The following is a 20,923-nucleotide window of genomic DNA, read 5'->3' on the forward strand; positions in this document are numbered from 1 at the left end:
TAAGTTACATTTTAGACATAATATTAAAAGATATTGAAAAATCTGATAATTTGTCTGGTTTTGGTCCACCAAAGAAATTTGTTCTAAGCCACTAAGCCAAAACAACTGTAGAGGTGTTTTTATTCCTGATTGAATCAGTTTTTCGAAAGCACTGTTTGAGCGAATGATTCAGTGATACATTTATAAAAACAGTAACTTGTTTCATTCCTGAATAAATCAGTGTGCTTTGAACAAATTGATTAACTGAATGAATCAACGACTACAAAATCAGACACTTGTTTGGTTCCTCAAGAAATCAATGTGCTTTGAACAAATCAGTTAAGTGAATGAACCAATGACTCACTCATAAAGTTAGCCACGTTTTTCATTTTGAATGAATCAGCAAGTGAGTGAATGATTCAAAATGATAAAATCCGTGACTTATTTGGGTTCTTTATAAATCAGTGTGCTTTAAACACATCAGTTGAGTGTTTCTCTCATCAAGATAGTGTTTTATTACCATCAACTGGAGTAATGATGTAACCTGCCGAAAGAGTTAATGAAAAATACTCCCTACTGCATAGACTGACAGTATGTCTGGAAGACAGACAAACAGAGTGATATAAACAGTGAAAAACAGTGCACCGATTACCCTCTCAGTGGTCCTGACGGTCAGATGCAATTTTCTTTTGTCCTCTTTGCTGTCTGAATTAAACCAGACAGTAATAGAGGTACATAAGACAGACCCCAGGAGGGTTTTGCATTGCGTAACCTTTTTTATTTTTTAAGAGTGTGCATCACTGTTTGCATGTCTTTATGACAACTAATTGTTTCTCACTCTCTCACAGTACTCAGACTCTGATAGCATTTGAAGTTATTACCTGAAATCTCATTATACTCTGTTATTGATACTCCACTAATCAAAATTATGATCATGTTTCCTGCACCACAGGTGACAGTGGCCTTAATTAGCTTCTTGCAAGCAATGCTCTTGGTGTATCTCAGCTACAAGGTAAGATTATTGTCATTGTTATTCTGCCCTTGTGCGCTTTCTAACCACTGATCTAAATTAAATCTGACAATTTCAGTTTCTCTTGGGTTGCTTAAGGGCCACTTTGCGTCTTTTGTTCCCCTATAATAGGAAGTGTTCTTCACTTTTGACAGAAAAAAAACTTCTCCAACTTGTTTTCTGTTTCTTTATTGATTTAACAAGAATAAATCTGTTAAAAAGCTTAATCTTTGTTGTAATTAAAGGGTGCATCCCAATTTGCACACTTACACTATGCAAAGAACTGTAGTGTACTTTTTTCCTGAACTCAATAGATGAACTTTTAGTTGTTTCTGCACATAATAGTGTGGATATAAGAAAGCATATGTCATAATTTAAAAATCTGTGCAAATCACCACATCACACAAAGGCTATTTCCACCACAACATAAACAAAAAATGTCATTGCAACTATGTTTTCAGAATTCCATAATTTTTCACATTTTCTCAGAATTGAGTTTACGTCTCACATTTTTGGACTTTTTGTCTTCAAGTTCTGAAGTTTACATCTCGTAATTCTGTTTTTGTTTTAGCCATGGAAAGGGTCATTGTGACATTTATCTCACACCTCTTACTTTTCTTCTCCGAATTGAAGGTTTATCAGTTTATCTCAAAATTAGAAGATTAAAAGTCACAAATACCTTTTTTATTTTGATATTCTGTTGTGGAAACGGCTTCCATACAAAATAGTACAAACAACGTGCCGTTTTCAGACTAATTTGGATGCAGTAATTCCAGTGTCACTATTTAGGACAGATTATTTTATATATTTACATTATATGAATTAGGATGTTTTTATTTATTTATATATTTATTTTTGTGCAATGAATTTGCCTTAAATGTGCTTTTTGTATGCTTCTCCAGTATAACATTTATTTCATTTCTAGGGGAACATTTGGGAGCAGATTTTCCAAATCTCCTTTATCATTGAGATGATCAATACAGTGCCATTCATAATTACAGTAAGTTATGAAGATATCTGGTGGACACAGAAGCACGTATCCAGTTGCTGCCGTCAAACAATCATTGTTGATTGTAATTGTTGAGTACTGTTGGGATAGTATTGTTGTGATTGATGCTAATTATATGAGTAGCCATTGACATTTGAAAGCCAATTGTGGTAGGGAATGATTATTACTGAAATGCAACAATTAGCCAAGTAACAAATAACCATTTTTTTGACCTGCATTCAGTGGGAGCAAATTATAGGATGTTTAATTCCTTTCTGCTAATGCCATTACAGATGTAAAAGCTATGGACTGGAACACAACACAGTTATGCCTTTCTGTTATAAATGTTTTGAATGTTTTTACTTTCTTATACTAGATTGAAATATGTCTGATACAGTCGTCCTTCATTCTAGGAGTGTTTTCTTTTCTAGATCTTTTGGCCCCCGCTGAGGAACATATTTGTTCCTGTGTTTCTTAACTGTTGGCTTGCCAAATCAGCACTGGAGAATATGATTGTAAGTATTTTTTGAAGCTCTGCAGTGCATTTCACATGCCTACGGGAAATTATGTTGGGTGTCTTAGCAAAATAACATGGGTGGTTTTTGATAATATTGCTTTGCTGGGAAGATTTACTTCATTATGCACTTGACAAATTAAAATGCATCATCAATGAGCAAAACTTTGAGAGGGTGCCAGCGTTCCCTTCCCTGCCAGATGGTCGGGTCAAATGGCCAGAGAGAACCTGGCAGGGGGAATGTCCTTTTACAAATGCTTTAAGCAAAGATATCGGTAGAAAGCAAATACTAACCATAACCAAAATCTGACATGAAAGAAATATTTCTGTATTTTAACCAAAGTTTTCTTGAAATATATTTTCCTTGAGGTGAATATTACGAAAAGCGAGTCATTTAATGCCTGAACTCTGTTAACATGTGTATCTCATATATAATTGAGCAGTACAGTTATTAAAGCGTATTCACATTTTTCTTACTATATTTTGCTCTATTACGTTCAGCAGAATAGACAAATTAGTTATTTGAGGAGCACTAGACCTTCATTGTACAATGAATGAAAGGTAATGAAGGTTATTAAGTTCTCTTTAAAGCAGGCACTTAAATGGGCAGTCTTTCTTTCAGAACAGGGCTTTTACAGTTATCTCACGTTGCCTGCCATATGCATTTTATTCTTGTACTTGTAACTTGTCTTGGCTTATTCTCTGAGGGATGAGATCTCTTTTATCTATCTCTGTTCCTTTCTAGAATGATCTCCATCGTGCCATTCAACGCACACACTCTGCCATGTTCAACCAGGTCCTCATTCTGATCTGTACATTGCTCTGTCTGGTCTTTACTGGGTAAAGCTCTTTGATCACTTACAACCCTGATGGGGCTTCAGCCTTTTACAGGCCTGTATCTAATGCAGCAAATCTGAAACAATCACACGCAGATGAATTAACTGCCCTAATCAATAATGCACATCAAATTATCCAAAAATATTTTGGTAACACTTTATTTTAGGGTCTCTTAACTAGTTGCTTATTAGCATGCATATTACTAGGATATTAGCCATTTATTAGTACTAATTAAGCACATATTAATGCCTTATTCTACATGACCTTATTCTACATCCCTAATCCTACCCTAAACTTAACAACTACATTATTACTAATTATTAATAAGCAGCAAATTAGGACTTTATTGAAGGAAAAGTCGTAGTTAATAATGAATAAGTGTTCCCTATTCTAAGGTGTTACCGTGTTACCAATATTTTTTACCCCTGCAGTGTCAAAACAAGACGCTACTGAAATTCTGAAACAAAATCTACTGAGTTGTAAATAGAGTACATCAGTCACGGCTCACTTTTTTTCATCAGTCTGGGTTCTGGAATATTTCCTCATTAATTTTCTCTGTAGGGATTGAAAAATGAATCCTTTGTAAGGAGCTGTAAGCCATAAACTGAATGTAACAAAGTTCGTAGGTCGGGAAGAAGGAGGCGGGAACCGGCAAACATTTAAAGAATTTAATAACCCAAAATAAACAAACACAAAAGTAAAGCGGCAGCCCCCACGGACGACTGCCGCACACAAAATAAAGTCCAGGCCTGGTCCTCTCTCGTCTTCCACTGTCATCACTCCTCCTTTTATCCTTCCGGAGCTCCTCCGTGGGACTCGAGACCGGTGAGTGGTGCAGGTGTAGCTCATTATCATTCACTCCACCAGCCTCGCTCCGCTCCCACGGCTCTCGGCCCCGCCCCACTCACTACTACACTGAACCACAGAGCTCTGACATGAATCTTATTACAAACTTTGTTTCAAAGCAAAAAAAGTATTTGAAAATCTGAGAAAAAGCCAAAGGTATAAGACTGTGAACTTAATGCCTTTTATTATACGGTGTAGGTCACGTAGCACATGAAGAAAAAAACTTAGCCATCATCATAAGAATAAATTACATTTTTTAATATTTTCAAATAGAATAACAGTAATTTTAGATTGTTATAAAAATTCACTGTATATTGCTATTTTTTGCTGTTTTTTTTTTTTTTTTTTTTATCTGTCTTGAGCAGTAAATACTTAAGTTGTTAAAAAAAAAAAAAAGTTTCTCTCTGGAGGATGTACATGGTATTTTGAGTTTGGGAACCCGACTGTTGCCCTATATTTGGGAGCATGAATTATTTAAATGAAACAACTGAAACTCCTTAAAGTCACATTGTTGTTTTCAGCAAAGTGTCAGTAACAGAAGGTGCTTCCTTTTATTTTATTATCCTCGGGAGGTCAAGCTATAGTAATTATTAGCCCACTTGTTTTATTTTGTATCAGCATATATTTGCATATGTATCTGATAGACTTTTACGAATGTATTGGGACCTGTCTGAATAAAGTTCTTGCTTATGGACTACAACTAATAAATCACACAACTGTTACAGTCCTTATGTATTTACATTATAATGGTTTTAAAATTCCCATTTTAGACATTACATGTAATGCAGTATGTTGTAGAACAAAATGGGAAAGTCTTGAAATAATGCTAACCACAGACCTTGTTTTACTCAAAATCGAAAACCGCTATTTTAAAAATCCATTTGAAATTCCTGAGGGAGTCCATGGTGAAATGGCCTTCTGGGCAAGCCTACAAATTTCCATCATGACTGAGCAGCTCTACTGAAGCCTATTCATGGAAAGAGCCTTGAAATGTATTTCTAATGAAACTATAACATTACCATGATGCTAAATTTATTAGATATAATCTTTATTTTCAAAATAGTTTTTTCAAGTTCTTTTTTAATACTCCATAGGGCTTGTGGGATTCAGCACCTTGAGCGGGCGGGGAAGAATCTCACCCTTTTCGACGCTTTATATTTCTGCATCGTCACCTTCTCGACTGTTGGTTATGGAGACGTCACACCCAAAATCTGGCCCTCTCAGCTACTCGTGGTCATCATGATCTGTGTGGCTCTGGTGGTGCTGCCATTACAGGTGATACAACCAGTCCACAAACAGCACAATCACTAACCTTTAGTATTAAAAGTATAGTTCACCCAAAAATACAAATTTCCTGAAAATTTACTCACCTTCAGGCCATTTAAGGTGTAGATGATTTTTTTTCTTCATTGGAACAGATTTGAATGAATAGGTGACAATGAATAGGACAATGAATAGGTGCCGTCACAATGAGAGTCCATACAGCTGATAAAAACAATCAATTAACATCTTGTGAAGTGAGATGCTGCATGTTTGTAATAAAAGAAATCCATTAAGATGTTTTAAACCTTGAACCACTGCCAATCCATAGTATTGTTTTCTCTAGTGAACGTCATCTTACTTGAATCAGGAGAGAAATATGCACGGATCAAGCACAATTTACAAATGAAAAAAGTCAAAAAAAGACAGTTCAAATTTAAAACATCTTAATGATGGATTTGTTTCTTAAAACATGAAACTTTTCACTTCACAAAATGTTAACTGCTGGACTGGTGTCGCGTAGATTATTTTGATGTTTTTATTAACGGAGTGTCTATTTACACTAAGTGCAAATAGCCCATCTTGTTGGCAAAGGCTATTTACACTAACTCCGCCCACTAACGTGTGATTGGGTTAGTCAACATTAAAAAAAGAAGCAAATTTAACGTTAGTTTCAGTGGCGCAGATGGTAAGGTGCATGCTTTTTGACGCGAGCGACCCGAGTTCGAGCCCACCTTTTGCCAAACATTTTTTTCTCCCTTTTCAAATCTCCGCTGCCTTTTATTAATGTTTGGGCTCTCATTATGACGGCACTCATTCACTGCAGAGGATCCACTGGTGAGTAGTGTGATGCTAAATTTCTCCAAATCTGATGGTGAAACAAGCTCATCTACATCTTAAATGGTCTGAGGGTGAGTTAATTTTCAGCAAATTTTCATTTTTGTGTGAACTATTCCTTTAATGCCCTGCCATGATTAAACTTACACATCTTAATGAAGGGAGATCCAACCTCACAAGATGATTAAAGCAGAAATAAGTGGAATGGTTAATAATGTACTGCATTTACACAGAACTTACTTTCTGTCTCTCATTTCGACACCAGTTTGAAGAGTTGGCGTATCTTTGGATGGAGAGGCAGAAGTCAGGTGGAAACTACAGCAGACATCGTGCTCAGACAGAGAAACATGTGGTTCTCTGCGTCACCTCACTCAAAATAGACCTGCTTATGGATTTCCTCAATGAGTTCTATGCCCACCCGAGACTACAGGTACATACATAATCCCAAATATACAAGTGTTTATTTTTGCACTGTGTATTCCAATAATCTGTATTACAATCTAGCTCAGTATGTGATGGTAGTATCATTAATTCTCAAATGTCTTGTAGGATTATTATGTGGTGATACTCTGTCCCTCTGAGATGGACATCCAGGTGCGGCGTATACTGCAGATCCCGTTGTGGTCTCAACGGGTCATCTACCTCCAGGGCTCTGCATTGAAGGATCAAGACCTGATGAGAGCCAAGTAAGTTTTAAAATTAATTTTTTTGTCTAAAAGGTCCCTTTAACTATATGTAGATGCGTTTTGAGCATGATTAAATTAGGAAAATGAAAGCACTCAGAAATATGCCAACATAGATTTTTAAACCAATTGGATTTAAATGCAAAAAATTATTTGTATCTTTGAATATGAAGTTGCACTATTATTTTTATTGATGAGAAAATGGATGTCAAACAATTTCCTCTTGCACACTAAAAAACAACTGGATTTCACTTATATAAAAAACCACTAGATAAAAGGTTTATTTTTTCTTTTGGTTATGCCTTATCTCACTTAGGTCACTAAATGAGCCAGAACCTGCCACTGAATTCACCTTCAAAAATGGACCTACAGTTAGATTTTTACTGAATCAGAGTCGCCTTGCAGTTCTGACTTCGTGTTTGAGTCTATGAGAGAGGCATTAGACTGACATCAGTCCAATGGATCAGCAAACTTATCTGTTACTGCAAGTGATTTCATCAAGTCCTTTTTAAATACATTTATACTATCTCTAGATTACTGAAAACATTTGGGAATTGACCTCGGAATGAGATTAATATTGTCCAAGATTTTAATTCTCCATGTAGCCTGTCAGCGAGAGCTCTTGAGCTTTCAACAGTACACTGTAAACAATTTCAAGTGTTTTCAACTAATAATTATTTAGTAACTAGTTCCACAGAAATTTTACTTTCAGTGAATTTCTGACTTCAAAGTGTTGTCTGAATTGTTATTTTTTTAGTTGGCTCAACCTTTACTGAAGTTTTATAGTGCACGTGCATGTGTTTTTATTAGTTTAGTCAACATTAATTAGTTAATTGTTGACTGGATTTGAAAATAACCATTCATTCAAAGTTTTTCAAATATATTTGTGTAGACTTAATATAATATGTCCTCTTAACTAAGGCCAAGCAATAAAATTAGCTCAACTTTTTGCCCTTCCAACATTTCGTTAATTAGATTTTTTACAGTGTATATTAAGAGTTACAGTACATTCACCAAAAAACATTTAAGGACAGAAGATATCAGGTGCAGTTCTTTATAACTGAACTGTTTTTATATTGAGTAAGGTGACTGCAATGTCTATGAGGTGTAGACATCAGTAGAACAACTCTTACAAGAGCGGTACTTAAAGCAGCAAATGTGTTGGACGATTTATGGCTCACTATAAAGTGCACAGCAATGCTTCACCATTAAGGTTTGGCTTAATGGCAGGCTAAACTGTTTAGCTAATTAAATTAGCATAATCGCATTATTCTCTGTGAAAGACAACGTGTGTTTCCAGCTTTTCAGAGTTTGAGAGTGAAAGAGCTGTTAAGTAAAATTCAGCCATAAGTCACTTTTTCACAGTGATGTACAAGTACATGGCATTTCTATAATTTAAACTTGCATAGGCTTACTAATGAACTGTTTCCAAATGGAAGCTTTGGACAGACTCCCAAAAAAAGATCTAAATTAGTCTGTGAGGAAATTTGAAGAATCAACCTGCAAGCTCCACTGCCAGAGCCAAACCTGACTCCAGTCTCAAGCCCATCTGTTCCTTATTAAAGCAGCCCTGGAATTTAAAGATAATATGTGCTTCTTCCTGCAATGTAACTTCACTTAAAATCCTACTATATTCCTTTATTATAAATGCAGCAAATGTGTCTCAATATGCCCACTTCATATTCTAGTGCATGAATTTCTCATAAAACTCAGTCGGTTTTCTGGCCAAACGTGTAATCTGTGTATTGTAATGGGAAGGCTGGAATTTAAATGACTTTATGTTGTTAAAAGTCTCTAAGTGGGGGAAAAAAAATTAAGATGTGTTCATTGCTGCTGCATATTACTGGATGAATTATGCATGTTGTGAGCACTTTACTTTTGGTAACACTTTAGAATAGGCAACACATATTCACAGTTAATTAAGAGTTTTCTGTGAACAAACTCTTAATTTGCTGCTTATTAATAGTTAGTAAGGTATTGTTAAGTTTAGGTATGGGGTAGGGTTAATGGATCTGAAATATGGTCTTGCGGAATAAGGTATTAATATGTGGTTTATAGGTACTTATAAACAGCCAATATGCAATATGCATGCTAAAAAGCAACTAGTTAACACTGAAAATTGGTCCTTAAGATAATGTTACCTATTTTTTTGCCAGTAATTATTTCTCACATTTTAAAGAATGTTTTGGGTTTAAAACAAGCTCTATCGAAAGCATCTGTGACATGATGTTGATTTGTTATCTATCTGCAGTAATTCAGTGTCATTGGAAATTTATGCGACCAGGCATTTTTCAGGGTTTAAATGCAGAATTGTGCACTGCAGCTCATATTTTTTTAAGCACTTCTATTAGTGTCATGAATTGTTCCATTTCAGCACAGGTCACTTGTCACCAAGAAGTTGTTGTTTAGCTGGTTAGTATGATTCAGTTAGTATGCCCCTGCTGCTAGATGCTGTAACTACACCAGCTGTTAAAAAAAAAAAGGTTCATTATATAATTTCCCTGCATCTCACACATAAAACTGCACAAATACACATTCTAGCATGCACACAATACTGTACATTCCACAAATAAACGCAGGTCATTTTTTATCTGTAATTTAATGCACAAATAAGCTGTATTTGCACTCTATGTGAATGTGTGCTTTTGCATTTTTAATGACTTTAGAAATTTACAGACTGTTAGATTTAGAAACAGTTATTTTTTGCTTGTTTTTACAAACTGAGGGAAGAGTCCAAATGATTTACTGTGGTAATTGACAGCATGTTGTTGACAGAGTGTAACAGGAACCTGGAACATATCCAGCAATCATTATGAGTGTGAAAACCAGCAGAACATTAATGGCAGCTTTTTCAATTAGAAGAAACATCTTAAATCTATAAGGTGTGTTTTGCTGGACGTGAGGCTAGTATACCGTGAAATTGACCCTCAGTACTGACTGTGAGAAGCATGGCAATAATTAGCTATCAGCACATTAATGCATACGCACATGTGCAGGCCTTACATCTGAGTGACACTGCTGTGTAATGATGTTCTGTGTCCTGCAGGATGGACGATGCAGAGGCATGCTTCATTCTCAGCAGCAGAAATGAAGTGGACCGCACCGCAGCTGTAAATATAGCCTCATAATATAGTTCCTTGCCAAAATTAAAAGTTATTAGGGCTGCAACAGCAACTCAGTAAATAACTGAGAAGGAAAATAACCGTAAATCCTATCTCATTATCGATTAGTCGGGTCTTTGAGCTGTGCATAGAGAATTTTTTATCAGTGAAGCCACTTCAAATTATTAAAAATAAACCTAATTTCTATGAAAAAAAGCACACATTTGTAAAATGTGAGCTGCAGTGGATGAATATACAACACATGTTTGCCAAGCACAGAAACTTTTTAAACTAAATCAAATCGAGAACAGCAAAAACAAGAAACCTAATTATTTTGTTCAAAACAGTTTTTACTGTTACACATCAAATTTATTTTACTAACTAATTAACCATAATAGAAACTCTAGTATGGAATGCAATTAATTATATTTTTAAATGAACAGTAAGCTATTAAAGCTAGTAAAGCTAGTGGGAAATTTGAAACGGATATTGTAATATTATTCATACTTGGATTATTTTGTTTTCATCTTTTAAACTATGATGACTGACGTTTTATCACTTTATATTGTAGGCCTAACCATTTCAAACGGTTTTGTTTAACCAGATAATCTGATTGTCAAAGTAGTTGTTAGTTGCGGCTCTAAAAGTTATTATTTAACACTTATTGCATGCATTTCAGAGTGATCAGGTTTTTTTTTTTTTTTTTTTTTGTACCTGTGATTCACACTCACTAAAACTGTTAAAACTGCATTTAATGGCAAAATGAAGTGTGCATATCATATTGTAAGAATGATGTCTGATCTTACAGGATCATCAAACCATTCTACGTGCGTGGGCTGTGAAGGACTTTGCTCCAAACTGTCCTCTATATGTCCAGATTCTCAAACCTGAGAACAAATTCCATGTCAAATTTGCAGGTTAGTTATTATTTTCCTTCTTTAGGTTGACTCATTTTATATGCAATCAGTAAATATTCATCTATCCTTCATAAATCATATTAAATTTTAACAGACATGAGGTAGTGTTTATTTACAGTCATAATTTTTGGTCTTTTGACCAAAATGTACGTAATTTTTATAACCCATTACTTTTAAAACAACACCAAGTCAACAAAATCTAACATTTTAAATGCCTTTTGATATATAAACATAAAATACAACATTAAAAATGTGAAATCTTTCCTGACAATTAGACATGGTCTTACTGTAAGGGCAATCTGTTAGCAGCTTATAGCTAATTGTATGTACTAAAGATGTTTGGTTGGTGGGTGTGTGTGTGTCTGTGTGTGTGTGTGTGTGTGTGTGTGTGTGTTTCCTGTAGTTGTATGAATAATAAATATTGATCCATCTGTAATTCTACCTTCTGTCTCCCAGGTTATACATCCTCTTTGAAAAGTTTCATGGTTATGAGCAGCCGTTTTGTATGTCTAGCATGGCCTCCACCTCTTGGGTCACTGCATTTGCATTTACATGTGCTCATTTAGCAGATGAAGTGTAGTATTAAGAGGGAATAATATCCCTGTGCAGTGCTCTAAAAGCATGTCGTAATGCAAACACCTTGAGAAAGGTAAATGAAGAAAATGAAGAAAAGAGATTTAAAATAAACAGCTTTAACTCACTGGCATATTAAAACTTTTAAAACAAGATTCTTGTTTAGTTTCTCGTTTTTGTGTGTAGCACAGAATTATATTTTTGATCCACATGTTCAGATAAGAGTCATGCATGGCAATATAGCAGCAGGCTTGATTAACAGTACAGTGTGTGGATTGTGTGGATTTATTGTGGAATTTTTTTGTGATATGATATTAAGATCTTTCAACTATTTATTAAATGTTGAATATGCTATCAAATGATCTTGTTGGGTTCTGTAAAAGCAATATTATATCATTGCATTTCAAGTGAAAGCGTTACACATCCACATACTGCAAATATATCAAGGTTAACTAAAATGAACTAAAATGTTTACATTGCTTGAAATAAAATACTGTAAGCATTAAATGAATAAATAATATAATATAAATGAATAAATAAAATAATGTAAAATTAAATGAAAAAAAATAATAAAAGACATGTAGACATACTATATATAAAATATACTAAAAATGACAAAAACACAACAGATCATGAGCATATATTGTATCACTAAATGTAGATTTGAGTTGACAAACTTTATAGAAAGTCACGTTGTGTATGATGGTCCGAAATTTTCGCACGTTAAAAAATAAATACAACCTCACGTTATGTCAATCACGTTTAAACACTGCCAACGAAATTTTTGTCCGTTATAAAAAAAAATTCGGATCAGGTTAGATTTTTTTCATTTTTCACATCTGTGGCAAGCATTTTGAGAGGTGTTTTGACAGATCAGAGCCACCATACATGCGAACGCCAAAATCCATGATCTGAATGAATAAGATGACCGAATCAACTCTGCGTGTTAAGCTGTTCTGATGAAGTTGACATTATGCTGATTAGTGATCTGTAGTGGTAAAGTTGGATTTATGTTAGTTTTTTAAGTACTGAGATTAGGGCAGTTCACTTGTGTGGTTTCATAGTGTCTCCAAATTTCACAAGAATGACTGGTGTCATTGAAGTGTTTATAGAATTCAGCAGGGAGTCCATCTGTGCCTGGTGCTTTAACATTTGAGAGCTGTTTCGTTGAAATTCATTCCTTTTTAAGGGAACATCAATATTTAATATTTGTTCATTTACTGTTGTGATCCTGGGTGATTTGAGAAGTATGAAATGAATATTTGACCAAAGTCATAGCAACCAGTGCATGATTATGTTACATTACATTATAAATTCTCACACAAATAATATGTCGTTATGGTTTGTTTGTTAGATCATGTGGTGTGTGAGGAGGAGTTCAAGTATGCCATGCTGGCCCTCAACTGTGTGTGTCCAGCCACTTCTACACTTGTCACACTCCTGGTGCACACGTCTCGTGGACAGTGAGTACTGATGTCTTTCCTTTTTTCCCTGACACTGATCAAAGAGAAGTGTTTTCTTAAATGCTGTTTATTTCATTGAAGGATTTAATAATGAATAATGGCACCTCACGTAACCTTTCCAATTCTGTGATCCCTAACAATTAATGGTGTCACAAATAATTACTCAGGGCAGATTTGTGAGGAGAGCCGATCAATGCCATTAAACTTCCTGTGATCATTTCCCAGAGGAGGATCGTTTCCCTAACCATGATTTCACCATGATTTGTTTATAAAGAAAACTCTCAAATAATCCCACAATAACGGTAATATCACATTTGTTGTGTGTCATTTTTGTGCTTGTGTTTGACTTGTCTGCTTGGGGTTTCAGGGAGGGACAGACGTCTCCAGAACAGTGGCAGAGGACATATGGCCGTTGCTCTGGGAATGAAGTTTACCACATTCGGCTGATGGACAGCAAGTTCTTTGGCGAATATGACGGGAAGAGTTTTACGTACGCCTCCTTCCACGCACATAAAAAGTGAGTGATTGTGGAACATTTACTTTGAGCTGCACAATTTACTATTGTGATGCATGTGAAGTGATTCGTTTATAAACCCTCTGTGAGCTGACTGAGCATGCTAGTATTTTGCACATTTTCTTGATTTTTTACATTTTTTATTACTGTTGCCATTTTGCACACCACTCTATTAATTTTACACACTTTTTAATGATCATTTTAAATCACATTCCCTAAATACACTACTGTTCAAATGTTTGGGGTGGGTAAGATTTTTGAACGTTTTTTTTTTTTCTCTTATTCTGACCAAGGCTGCATTTATTTGATAATACAGTACAAACTGTAATATTGTGAATTATTTTCTATTTTTAATGTGTTTTGAAATGTAATTTATTCCTGTGATGCAAAACTTCACAATTTTCATCATCATTACTCCAATCTAAAGGTGTGACATGACCCTTCTTGTGAAAATCGTAATGCTCAGGAAACATTTCTTATCAATGTTAAAAAACAGTTGTTCTGTTTAATGTTTTTGTGGAAACAGTGATACTTTTCCCCCGGAATACTTTAAATAGTCAATTCAAAAGAACAGCATTTAGTGAAAATAGAAATCTTTTGTTAAAATGTAAAAGACTTTACTGTCGCCTTTGATCAATTTAATCCATCCTTGCGTAATAGAAGTGTTAATGTCTTAAAAAGAAATTTACTGACCCATACTTTTAAACAGTAGTGTATATATCAGGTAATTCACACTCTATTTGCCACTTTTCTCAGCCTATTATGGCTTAATCTAATTTACATTATAATGGTCATTTGCACTTTATTACCATGTGTACTTCATTTGCATCATGTTTTTATTCACATGATATATTACTAAATGCATTTCACTTGTACTCTACAGAATGACAACGATGAATATATTGAATTCAAGATCCTCAAAGCAGTGTCACTGTGTAGATCCTGTTAGCACTGCACTTTTCTCTCTTAAACACCAAGTTAAACACCCCAAACTCTTCTGTCTCTTAGGTATGGCGTCTGCCTAATCGGCACAAAGAGAGAAGAAAATAAGAGCATACTTCTGAACCCCGGCCCTCGCCACATCATGTCTGCCACAGACACCTGCTACTACATCAACATCACTAAAGAGGAGAACTCTGCCTTCATCTTCAAACAGGAGGATGAAGAGAAACACAGCAAAGGGCTATCGGCCACCGGCGTGTATGACGCCCCCTCTCGTCTCCCGGTGCAGAGCATCATCGCAAGCATGGGTGAGGGAACAGATAGTAGTGTCTACCTGATGAAGTGACGTAATTAACAGAAATATTCAAACTTTTAATGATCAGCCTAGTGAGTTTCATGAAAGCTGCACTGTGTAATTTCTGTGCCACTAGCAGCACCAAGCGGAAATCCGAAAATAATGACTGATTTAAACTTTAGTGCTGTTGTTATTGTAACAGCCTGTTTACGTTAGTGCAACCACAGGGTTGGTTTCCATATGGATGCCATATGCCAGTTAGTGGCATGAGAGTAACATTCAGAAACAACATTGTGAGGGTGAATTTATCAAAATAAAGAAGTTTCAAGTCATGTTCATGATAAAATCTACTTTCTTTCATTGTTTTTCCTTTGTTGAAGTTGATCAGTCTACTTCATATGGTAAGTCTGAGCATGAGACACAGTTAAATCATAAGACATCATTAGTGGATGTCTGCGTAAATGTTAACATTTACAGAAACCTCTCTCTCCCGTTCATTCCTGTTACTTTGAGGAACTCAAAAGCTCCTGCAAGCTTTTTACCTAGAAAATGAAGTTTTTTGTTTTTTTACCTCGACTGGGCACTGGAAACTGCTTTTGCATGTATAAAATATCCCTGGCCTACTCTCTACTGTAATTATTTATATATAAGGAATTAGTTCATTATGTTTCTTCACTGATTTGTTTTCACAACTGATCTTAGCATTTTGAAAAGGGTGAAACAATTTTCAGCATAATTTCCCTTCAGAACATTTTCTTCCCTTCAGCATTTTTAAATTAAACCTCACGGTGCTTAAAGATTTTGGTTGCAAAGCACTGATTTGAAATGTACAAATCAGTCTTCATTCATAAAAAGCAATAAATCAGGGTTGAGGTCAACTTCAGCGCGTTTAAGAAATATTGTGCTGTAATGAAATATTTATACCATCTACCGTATACGTAAGCTAATTTTCCTAGTAATTCACACAAGATTTTTCATTTTTTTCATTGTGCTGATGGAAATGAACTGGAATTGACCTAAATTCTGAGTCATCAAAAAGTTATGTTCATAACGCAGTATTTCTTTGGCCGCTTTCATTGCACTGAAAATAGCACAAAAGCAACTGACATTTCAGATCAGACAACAGTTTTAAATCGATTCATCGGTGGACACATCAATTTCCTCACCACCACACTTTCCCAAAGCTCGCCCAAAGAGGAAAACCTCAACTCTCATGGCTCATTTGTTTTGCATTACAGGAACTGTGGCCATTGACCTGCAGAACCCAGATCCCCCGGCTGACAGCAGTAAATTGGCCCTGCCCACAGAGAACGGAGCTGGGAGTCGTAGACCCAGCATTGCCCCTGTGCTTGAGATCGCTGATTCCTCTGCAATCCTGCCTTGTGATCTTCTCAGTGACCCCTCAGAAGATGAGGCCAACCAATTGGATGAGGAAGGACCGGCCTTAGAGTAAATACCATTTTAAAAGTACAAAATCGATGTGATTTCTCAGGGAAAGTGTGATAGAATCGTTTGTCTTTGACTTTTTAGAGAGCCAGCAAATGTGAAAGACAGGAGCCTTAAATCAAGTGTCATGTGGATAGCTGTGCTATTACTTTCCTAAGCAACCCATTTTTTAATTGGAAGACAATACAGTGATAAATAAAATATTCAAGTACAGCACCAGTAAAACCCTGTACACTTATACCACTGTTCAAAAGTTTGGGGTCGCTAAGATTTTTTTTTCAAAATGTAAAGGTCTCTTCTGCTCACCAAGGAAAAAAAGGACCATTATTAAAATTTTAAATGACGGTTTTCAGTTTGAATGCATTTAAAATGTAGTAGCAGCCACTACTCCAGTCTTCAGTGTCACACGATCCTACAGAAATCATTCTGATATGCTGCTTAAGAAACTATTATCATCAGTGTTAAAAACAGTTGTGCTTCTTAATGTTATACATTTTTTTCAGGATTTTTTGAAAGAAAAAAAGAAAATGATAAAGAACAGCATTTAAGTCAAATACAAATTTTATCTAGTTATAAATGTCTTTACTGACACTTCTGATCAATTTAATGCATCCTTGCTGAACAAAACTTCATTTTTTTTAATCTTACCTCTTTGACTTCTAGTTATTTCTTAACTGTGTGCTCTCTCTAGTGTGATTGTTGAATTACATTTAATAGCTTTCGGGAAGATCAGATGAACCTTAAACGTATTAGTTGCTATCAGCCTTTCAGCGGTCATGCTGCAGAATAATTACAGCGTTTGCTTATGTCAGTCAGAGCCGGAGGAGACATCGACTCATTCTCTCTTTCTCTCTCTCACACACGCACACTATTGATAAAGACTAAATCTCTTACAGAACAGCACTGAGTTGTTCTTGTTCTCGCTGCAGGACTCCTGTATTTTCTAATGCTTTCTGTAGTGATCAGAGTGAATTGGTGTAGAAACCCTGCTCTGCTGTACTGAGCTGCTGAATCTTCAGTGCTCTCGCAGTGCCATCTACTGATCATATACATGCAATGCTTTCAAAAATAAACCCTTTGTAGACTGATTTATGTCAGTCAATGGTTCATGTGCTGTATATGCATTAAATAGAAACATTCATTCTAATTAATACTCATACTTGTTACATTTTATATCCTTCTGCTTTTTCAAGGTATGTTAAAGGATATCCTCCAAACACCCCTTACATTGGAAGCTCCCCAACTCTTTGTCACCTTTTGCAACAAAAGGCGCTATTTTGTTGCCTACGACTTGACAAGGTGAGTGTATAACTCTTAATTCACCCTTAAATACTGAAAGCGATTCAGCTTAATCCATTGCTGTGGCATAGTTTGATGAAAGAGAAAATGTTTTTACTGACTTATGTAATGCTTTTTCATTTTACATAAATAGATTTCACACACTATATTTATTTGAGCTCACTTTTCACTATGCTTTTTCATTACTAAATGTATGATAAATTCATGAGGTTTTCAGTGTAATGGTATATTGATGTCCACGATATTGATTTTTTTATAGTATGTATTTCAATTCATATTTCCTGAGGTTGTTCATTTTGTGGCATATTGTGGTCTTTTTTCATTTACATTTTTTTCATTTTACAAAATATGTATTCCATGCCTTATTTATTGCAAAATTCTATGATGCAATTAATAACATTTGTTTGTCCTACATTTAGAGCTGATAGCTGTATCATTTATTTCAGTCCATTAAACATTTTACTTGTTTTTGGTTGCAGGGTTGTCGGCACAATAGCTTTGAAGATGCCAAGGCGTATGGTTTCAAAAACAAGTTGATCATCGTTTCTGCTGAGACAGCGGGAAATGGCCTGTACAACTTCATCGTGCCGCTGCGTGCCTATTACCGGCCCCGGAAGGAGCTGAATCCTATTGTGCTGCTGCTGGATAATCCGTGAGCTCGCTGCCTCATCAGTTTTTCAACCCATGTTACTGTTCATAGTAATGACTTTAGACTTCGAAAGCCAGTTGAAAGCGTTGCTTAACACAACTTTACTACTTAAAAATACTTCCAGGCATATTTGCATAAAAAAACAAATCTCTGTTCACACTCTGTCATGCATTAGATGGAAATCTTTATGTATTATATTGCTCTCTAATGCTAAACGCTTTCAAAAGTGTTGTTCATTATGGTCCACATATTCTTCCTTTCAGTAATGCAAAATAGTGTACACAGTTGTTGTCACATTGTAGAATCTTCCTCAGAGTTTCCATGGCGACTCTGAGATGTGTCAAAATCCTTTTTGCAATTACCTGCTTATGCATTTTGCACAAGCGTTTACTCTGAGAGTAAATTTTTATAATGTTGTTTGCCAGTCCCAAACCTTTAAGAACTTTAAAACTGCAGCTGTGAGTGGATTAGCATTGTCAAACTGCTCTTCCCCTCCATTTCCAGGCCTGATAATCATTTTCTTGAAGCCATCTGCTGTTTCCCTATGGTGTACTACATGGCTGGTACCATTGACAAGTAGGTCTTTAAACATTTCAGTGCACATACACAACCCGAAATGGGTTTTAGTCTGGTCTGAATGGTCCATTTGTGCTGGTTTCTCTCATAGTTTGGATAACCTGCTGCAGTGTGGCATCATCTACGCTGATAACCTGGTGGTGGTGGATAAGGAGAGCACAATGAGTGCAGAGGAAGACTACATGGCAGATGCTAAAACCATAGTCAATGTGCAGACCATGTTCAGGTACGTTGTATCCTCTAACAACAAATTGGTTGTATTTGTCTTCAAGCTGATGTCTTTCTCTACATTAGCTGGGTACTAATTACTTAGTTGGCTAAGTACTTCATTTTCATCTTTGTTCTCCTGTTGTTGTGTCCTCTACTAGGTTGTTTCCTAGTCTCAGCATAATCACTGAACTAACCCATCCTTCTAATATGAGATTCATGCAGTTTCGTGCCAAAGACTGCTACTCCCTGGCTCTCTCCAAACTCGAAAAGGTGTGAAGTGATCTTAACAACCACACCATTTCACTTAACCTCTAGGTCCAAAAGACTGAGATGTTTTGATAGTTTAGAATGTATTATTTCAGTTATTGTAAATTATATTGATGATAACAGTGTGTGTAAAGTTGAATAAAAAATGAATAATGAGAATGATTCAAGCCCCATGGACTCCATATAGTTTGTTTCAGACTTTTGGAATCCAATAATAATTAATAATTATTCTTCCTTGCAAGTAAACAATTTAACTACTTTAACCAGGCCTAACATTAACATCCTACATTTCCGACTTTTCTATGATATGAAATAACTTTGCATGAATGCAACAAATGTATTATGACATGATGCATTAGGAATCTTTCTGAGTGATTCTTAAGTATGGTATATTTGTGATGAATGATTGCATGCTTCAAATGGCTGAAAATACAGAAACTGGGATCATGCTGCATCAGAAATTGCCAGATGGTCTCAAAATCTCAAATCCTCAGCGGTGGAAAGAGCCATCAATCTTTTGTGATCTTTTTCCCTTTTCTCCAGATAGAGAGAGATAAGGGCTCAAATCTGGCATTCATGTTCCGCCTCCCATTCGCTGCAGGCATAGTGTTCAGTATTAGTATGCTGGATACTCTCCTTTACCAGGTGGGTAATAGATCAGATGCAATTTCTGCTAATCCTCTTACAAGATATGAAAAATTGTGCGCCACCTTGTGGCACTCTGATATCTATGAATATATATACACTACAGTTCAAAACATTTGGGGGTTAGTATGTTTTTTATTTTTAAAGAATTGAATGCTTTTATTCAGCAAGGACAAATTAAATTGATCAAAAGGGACAAAAACATGTATAATGTTACAAACGATTTCTATTTAAAATGCTGTTTTTTTTAGCTATTCATCAAATAATTCATCAAATTGTACAGTTGCACAGTTTAAACAGTAGTGTATGTATGTACAGTATTTATATGGCATATTTTTATTGCCATATACATACTGTACATGGAATAATATTAAGTTAGGGGTCTTCAAAAGGAGGGCTGCTAATTATTGAAAATTACAGTATTTTTCAATCAAAAATATTGTTAAATCTAGCCATTGTTAAAGATAAACTCAATTTCAGCTTAATGTGTCATTGTCCCTACCACATTAAAATAAATGTAATAGATATGTATATAGTACATTTTATTTTTGTTTCTCCACACATTTGATGTTCAAAACTGAAGGCAGTTTTTCACCTTTCTGTGCAGTAGATAGAAACGGAGTACTTTGAGTGGCATTTGCAGTAGACTGTGATCCTGAGTCTCTGTGGAAGTCTTTATTGATTGTCTGAGGTCTGGAGATCATCTGTGTGCTTTCTGGGGACTGTTTCTGTGTTTATGTAGTTTCTGTTTATCCTCTAGTCTTTTGTGAAGGACTATATGATTCTGATTGCAAGACTCCTGCTCGGTCTAGACACCACCCCGGGCTCTGGCTACCTCTGTGCTGTAAGTGTAATCACAAACAAAAACGCTCCCACACACCCTCAGCAGTTAGTATGTCTGGCATCATTGTGTGCCATAGTTTTGCATACGTTATGCAAGCCATTGTTCCAGTTAAAATTCATAAAGCTGGTTATTTGACCTTGTCCACCCACAAATCTGTTGCTGCTGTCAGCGGTGTTGAAATGCGGCAGATGGTGTAAAAATATCATCACGTTTTAAAGGCAGAGTTGTA

General features: G+C 35.6%; 1 protein-coding gene across 1 annotated transcript in view; it reads left to right on the forward strand.

Moving 5' to 3' along the window:
* LOC306871487 (potassium channel subfamily T member 1-like) overlaps positions 1-20,923 on the forward strand; it is a 79,830-nt gene that overhangs the window by 49,950 nt on the left and 8,957 nt on the right. Inside the window, exons 6-25 of the mRNA XM_079419458.1 lie at positions 932-991; positions 1,914-1,988; positions 2,408-2,491; positions 3,236-3,330; positions 5,268-5,448; positions 6,536-6,700; positions 6,820-6,956; positions 10,000-10,063; positions 10,863-10,971; positions 12,899-13,007; positions 13,375-13,524; positions 14,530-14,771; positions 15,997-16,207; positions 17,398-17,503; positions 17,983-18,155; positions 18,657-18,728; positions 18,820-18,954; positions 19,097-19,208; positions 19,749-19,850; positions 20,611-20,694. Coding sequence (XP_079275584.1) covers positions 932-991; positions 1,914-1,988; positions 2,408-2,491; positions 3,236-3,330; positions 5,268-5,448; positions 6,536-6,700; positions 6,820-6,956; positions 10,000-10,063; positions 10,863-10,971; positions 12,899-13,007; positions 13,375-13,524; positions 14,530-14,771; positions 15,997-16,207; positions 17,398-17,503; positions 17,983-18,155; positions 18,657-18,728; positions 18,820-18,954; positions 19,097-19,208; positions 19,749-19,850; positions 20,611-20,694 — 2,466 coding nt within the window. The remainder of the gene's footprint in view (positions 1-931; positions 992-1,913; positions 1,989-2,407; positions 2,492-3,235; positions 3,331-5,267; positions 5,449-6,535; positions 6,701-6,819; positions 6,957-9,999; positions 10,064-10,862; positions 10,972-12,898; positions 13,008-13,374; positions 13,525-14,529; positions 14,772-15,996; positions 16,208-17,397; positions 17,504-17,982; positions 18,156-18,656; positions 18,729-18,819; positions 18,955-19,096; positions 19,209-19,748; positions 19,851-20,610; positions 20,695-20,923) is intronic.

Source organism: Barbus barbus, assembly GCF_936440315.1.
Source record: "Barbus barbus genome assembly, chromosome: 6".
NCBI lineage: Eukaryota > Metazoa > Chordata > Actinopteri > Cypriniformes > Cyprinidae > Barbus > Barbus barbus.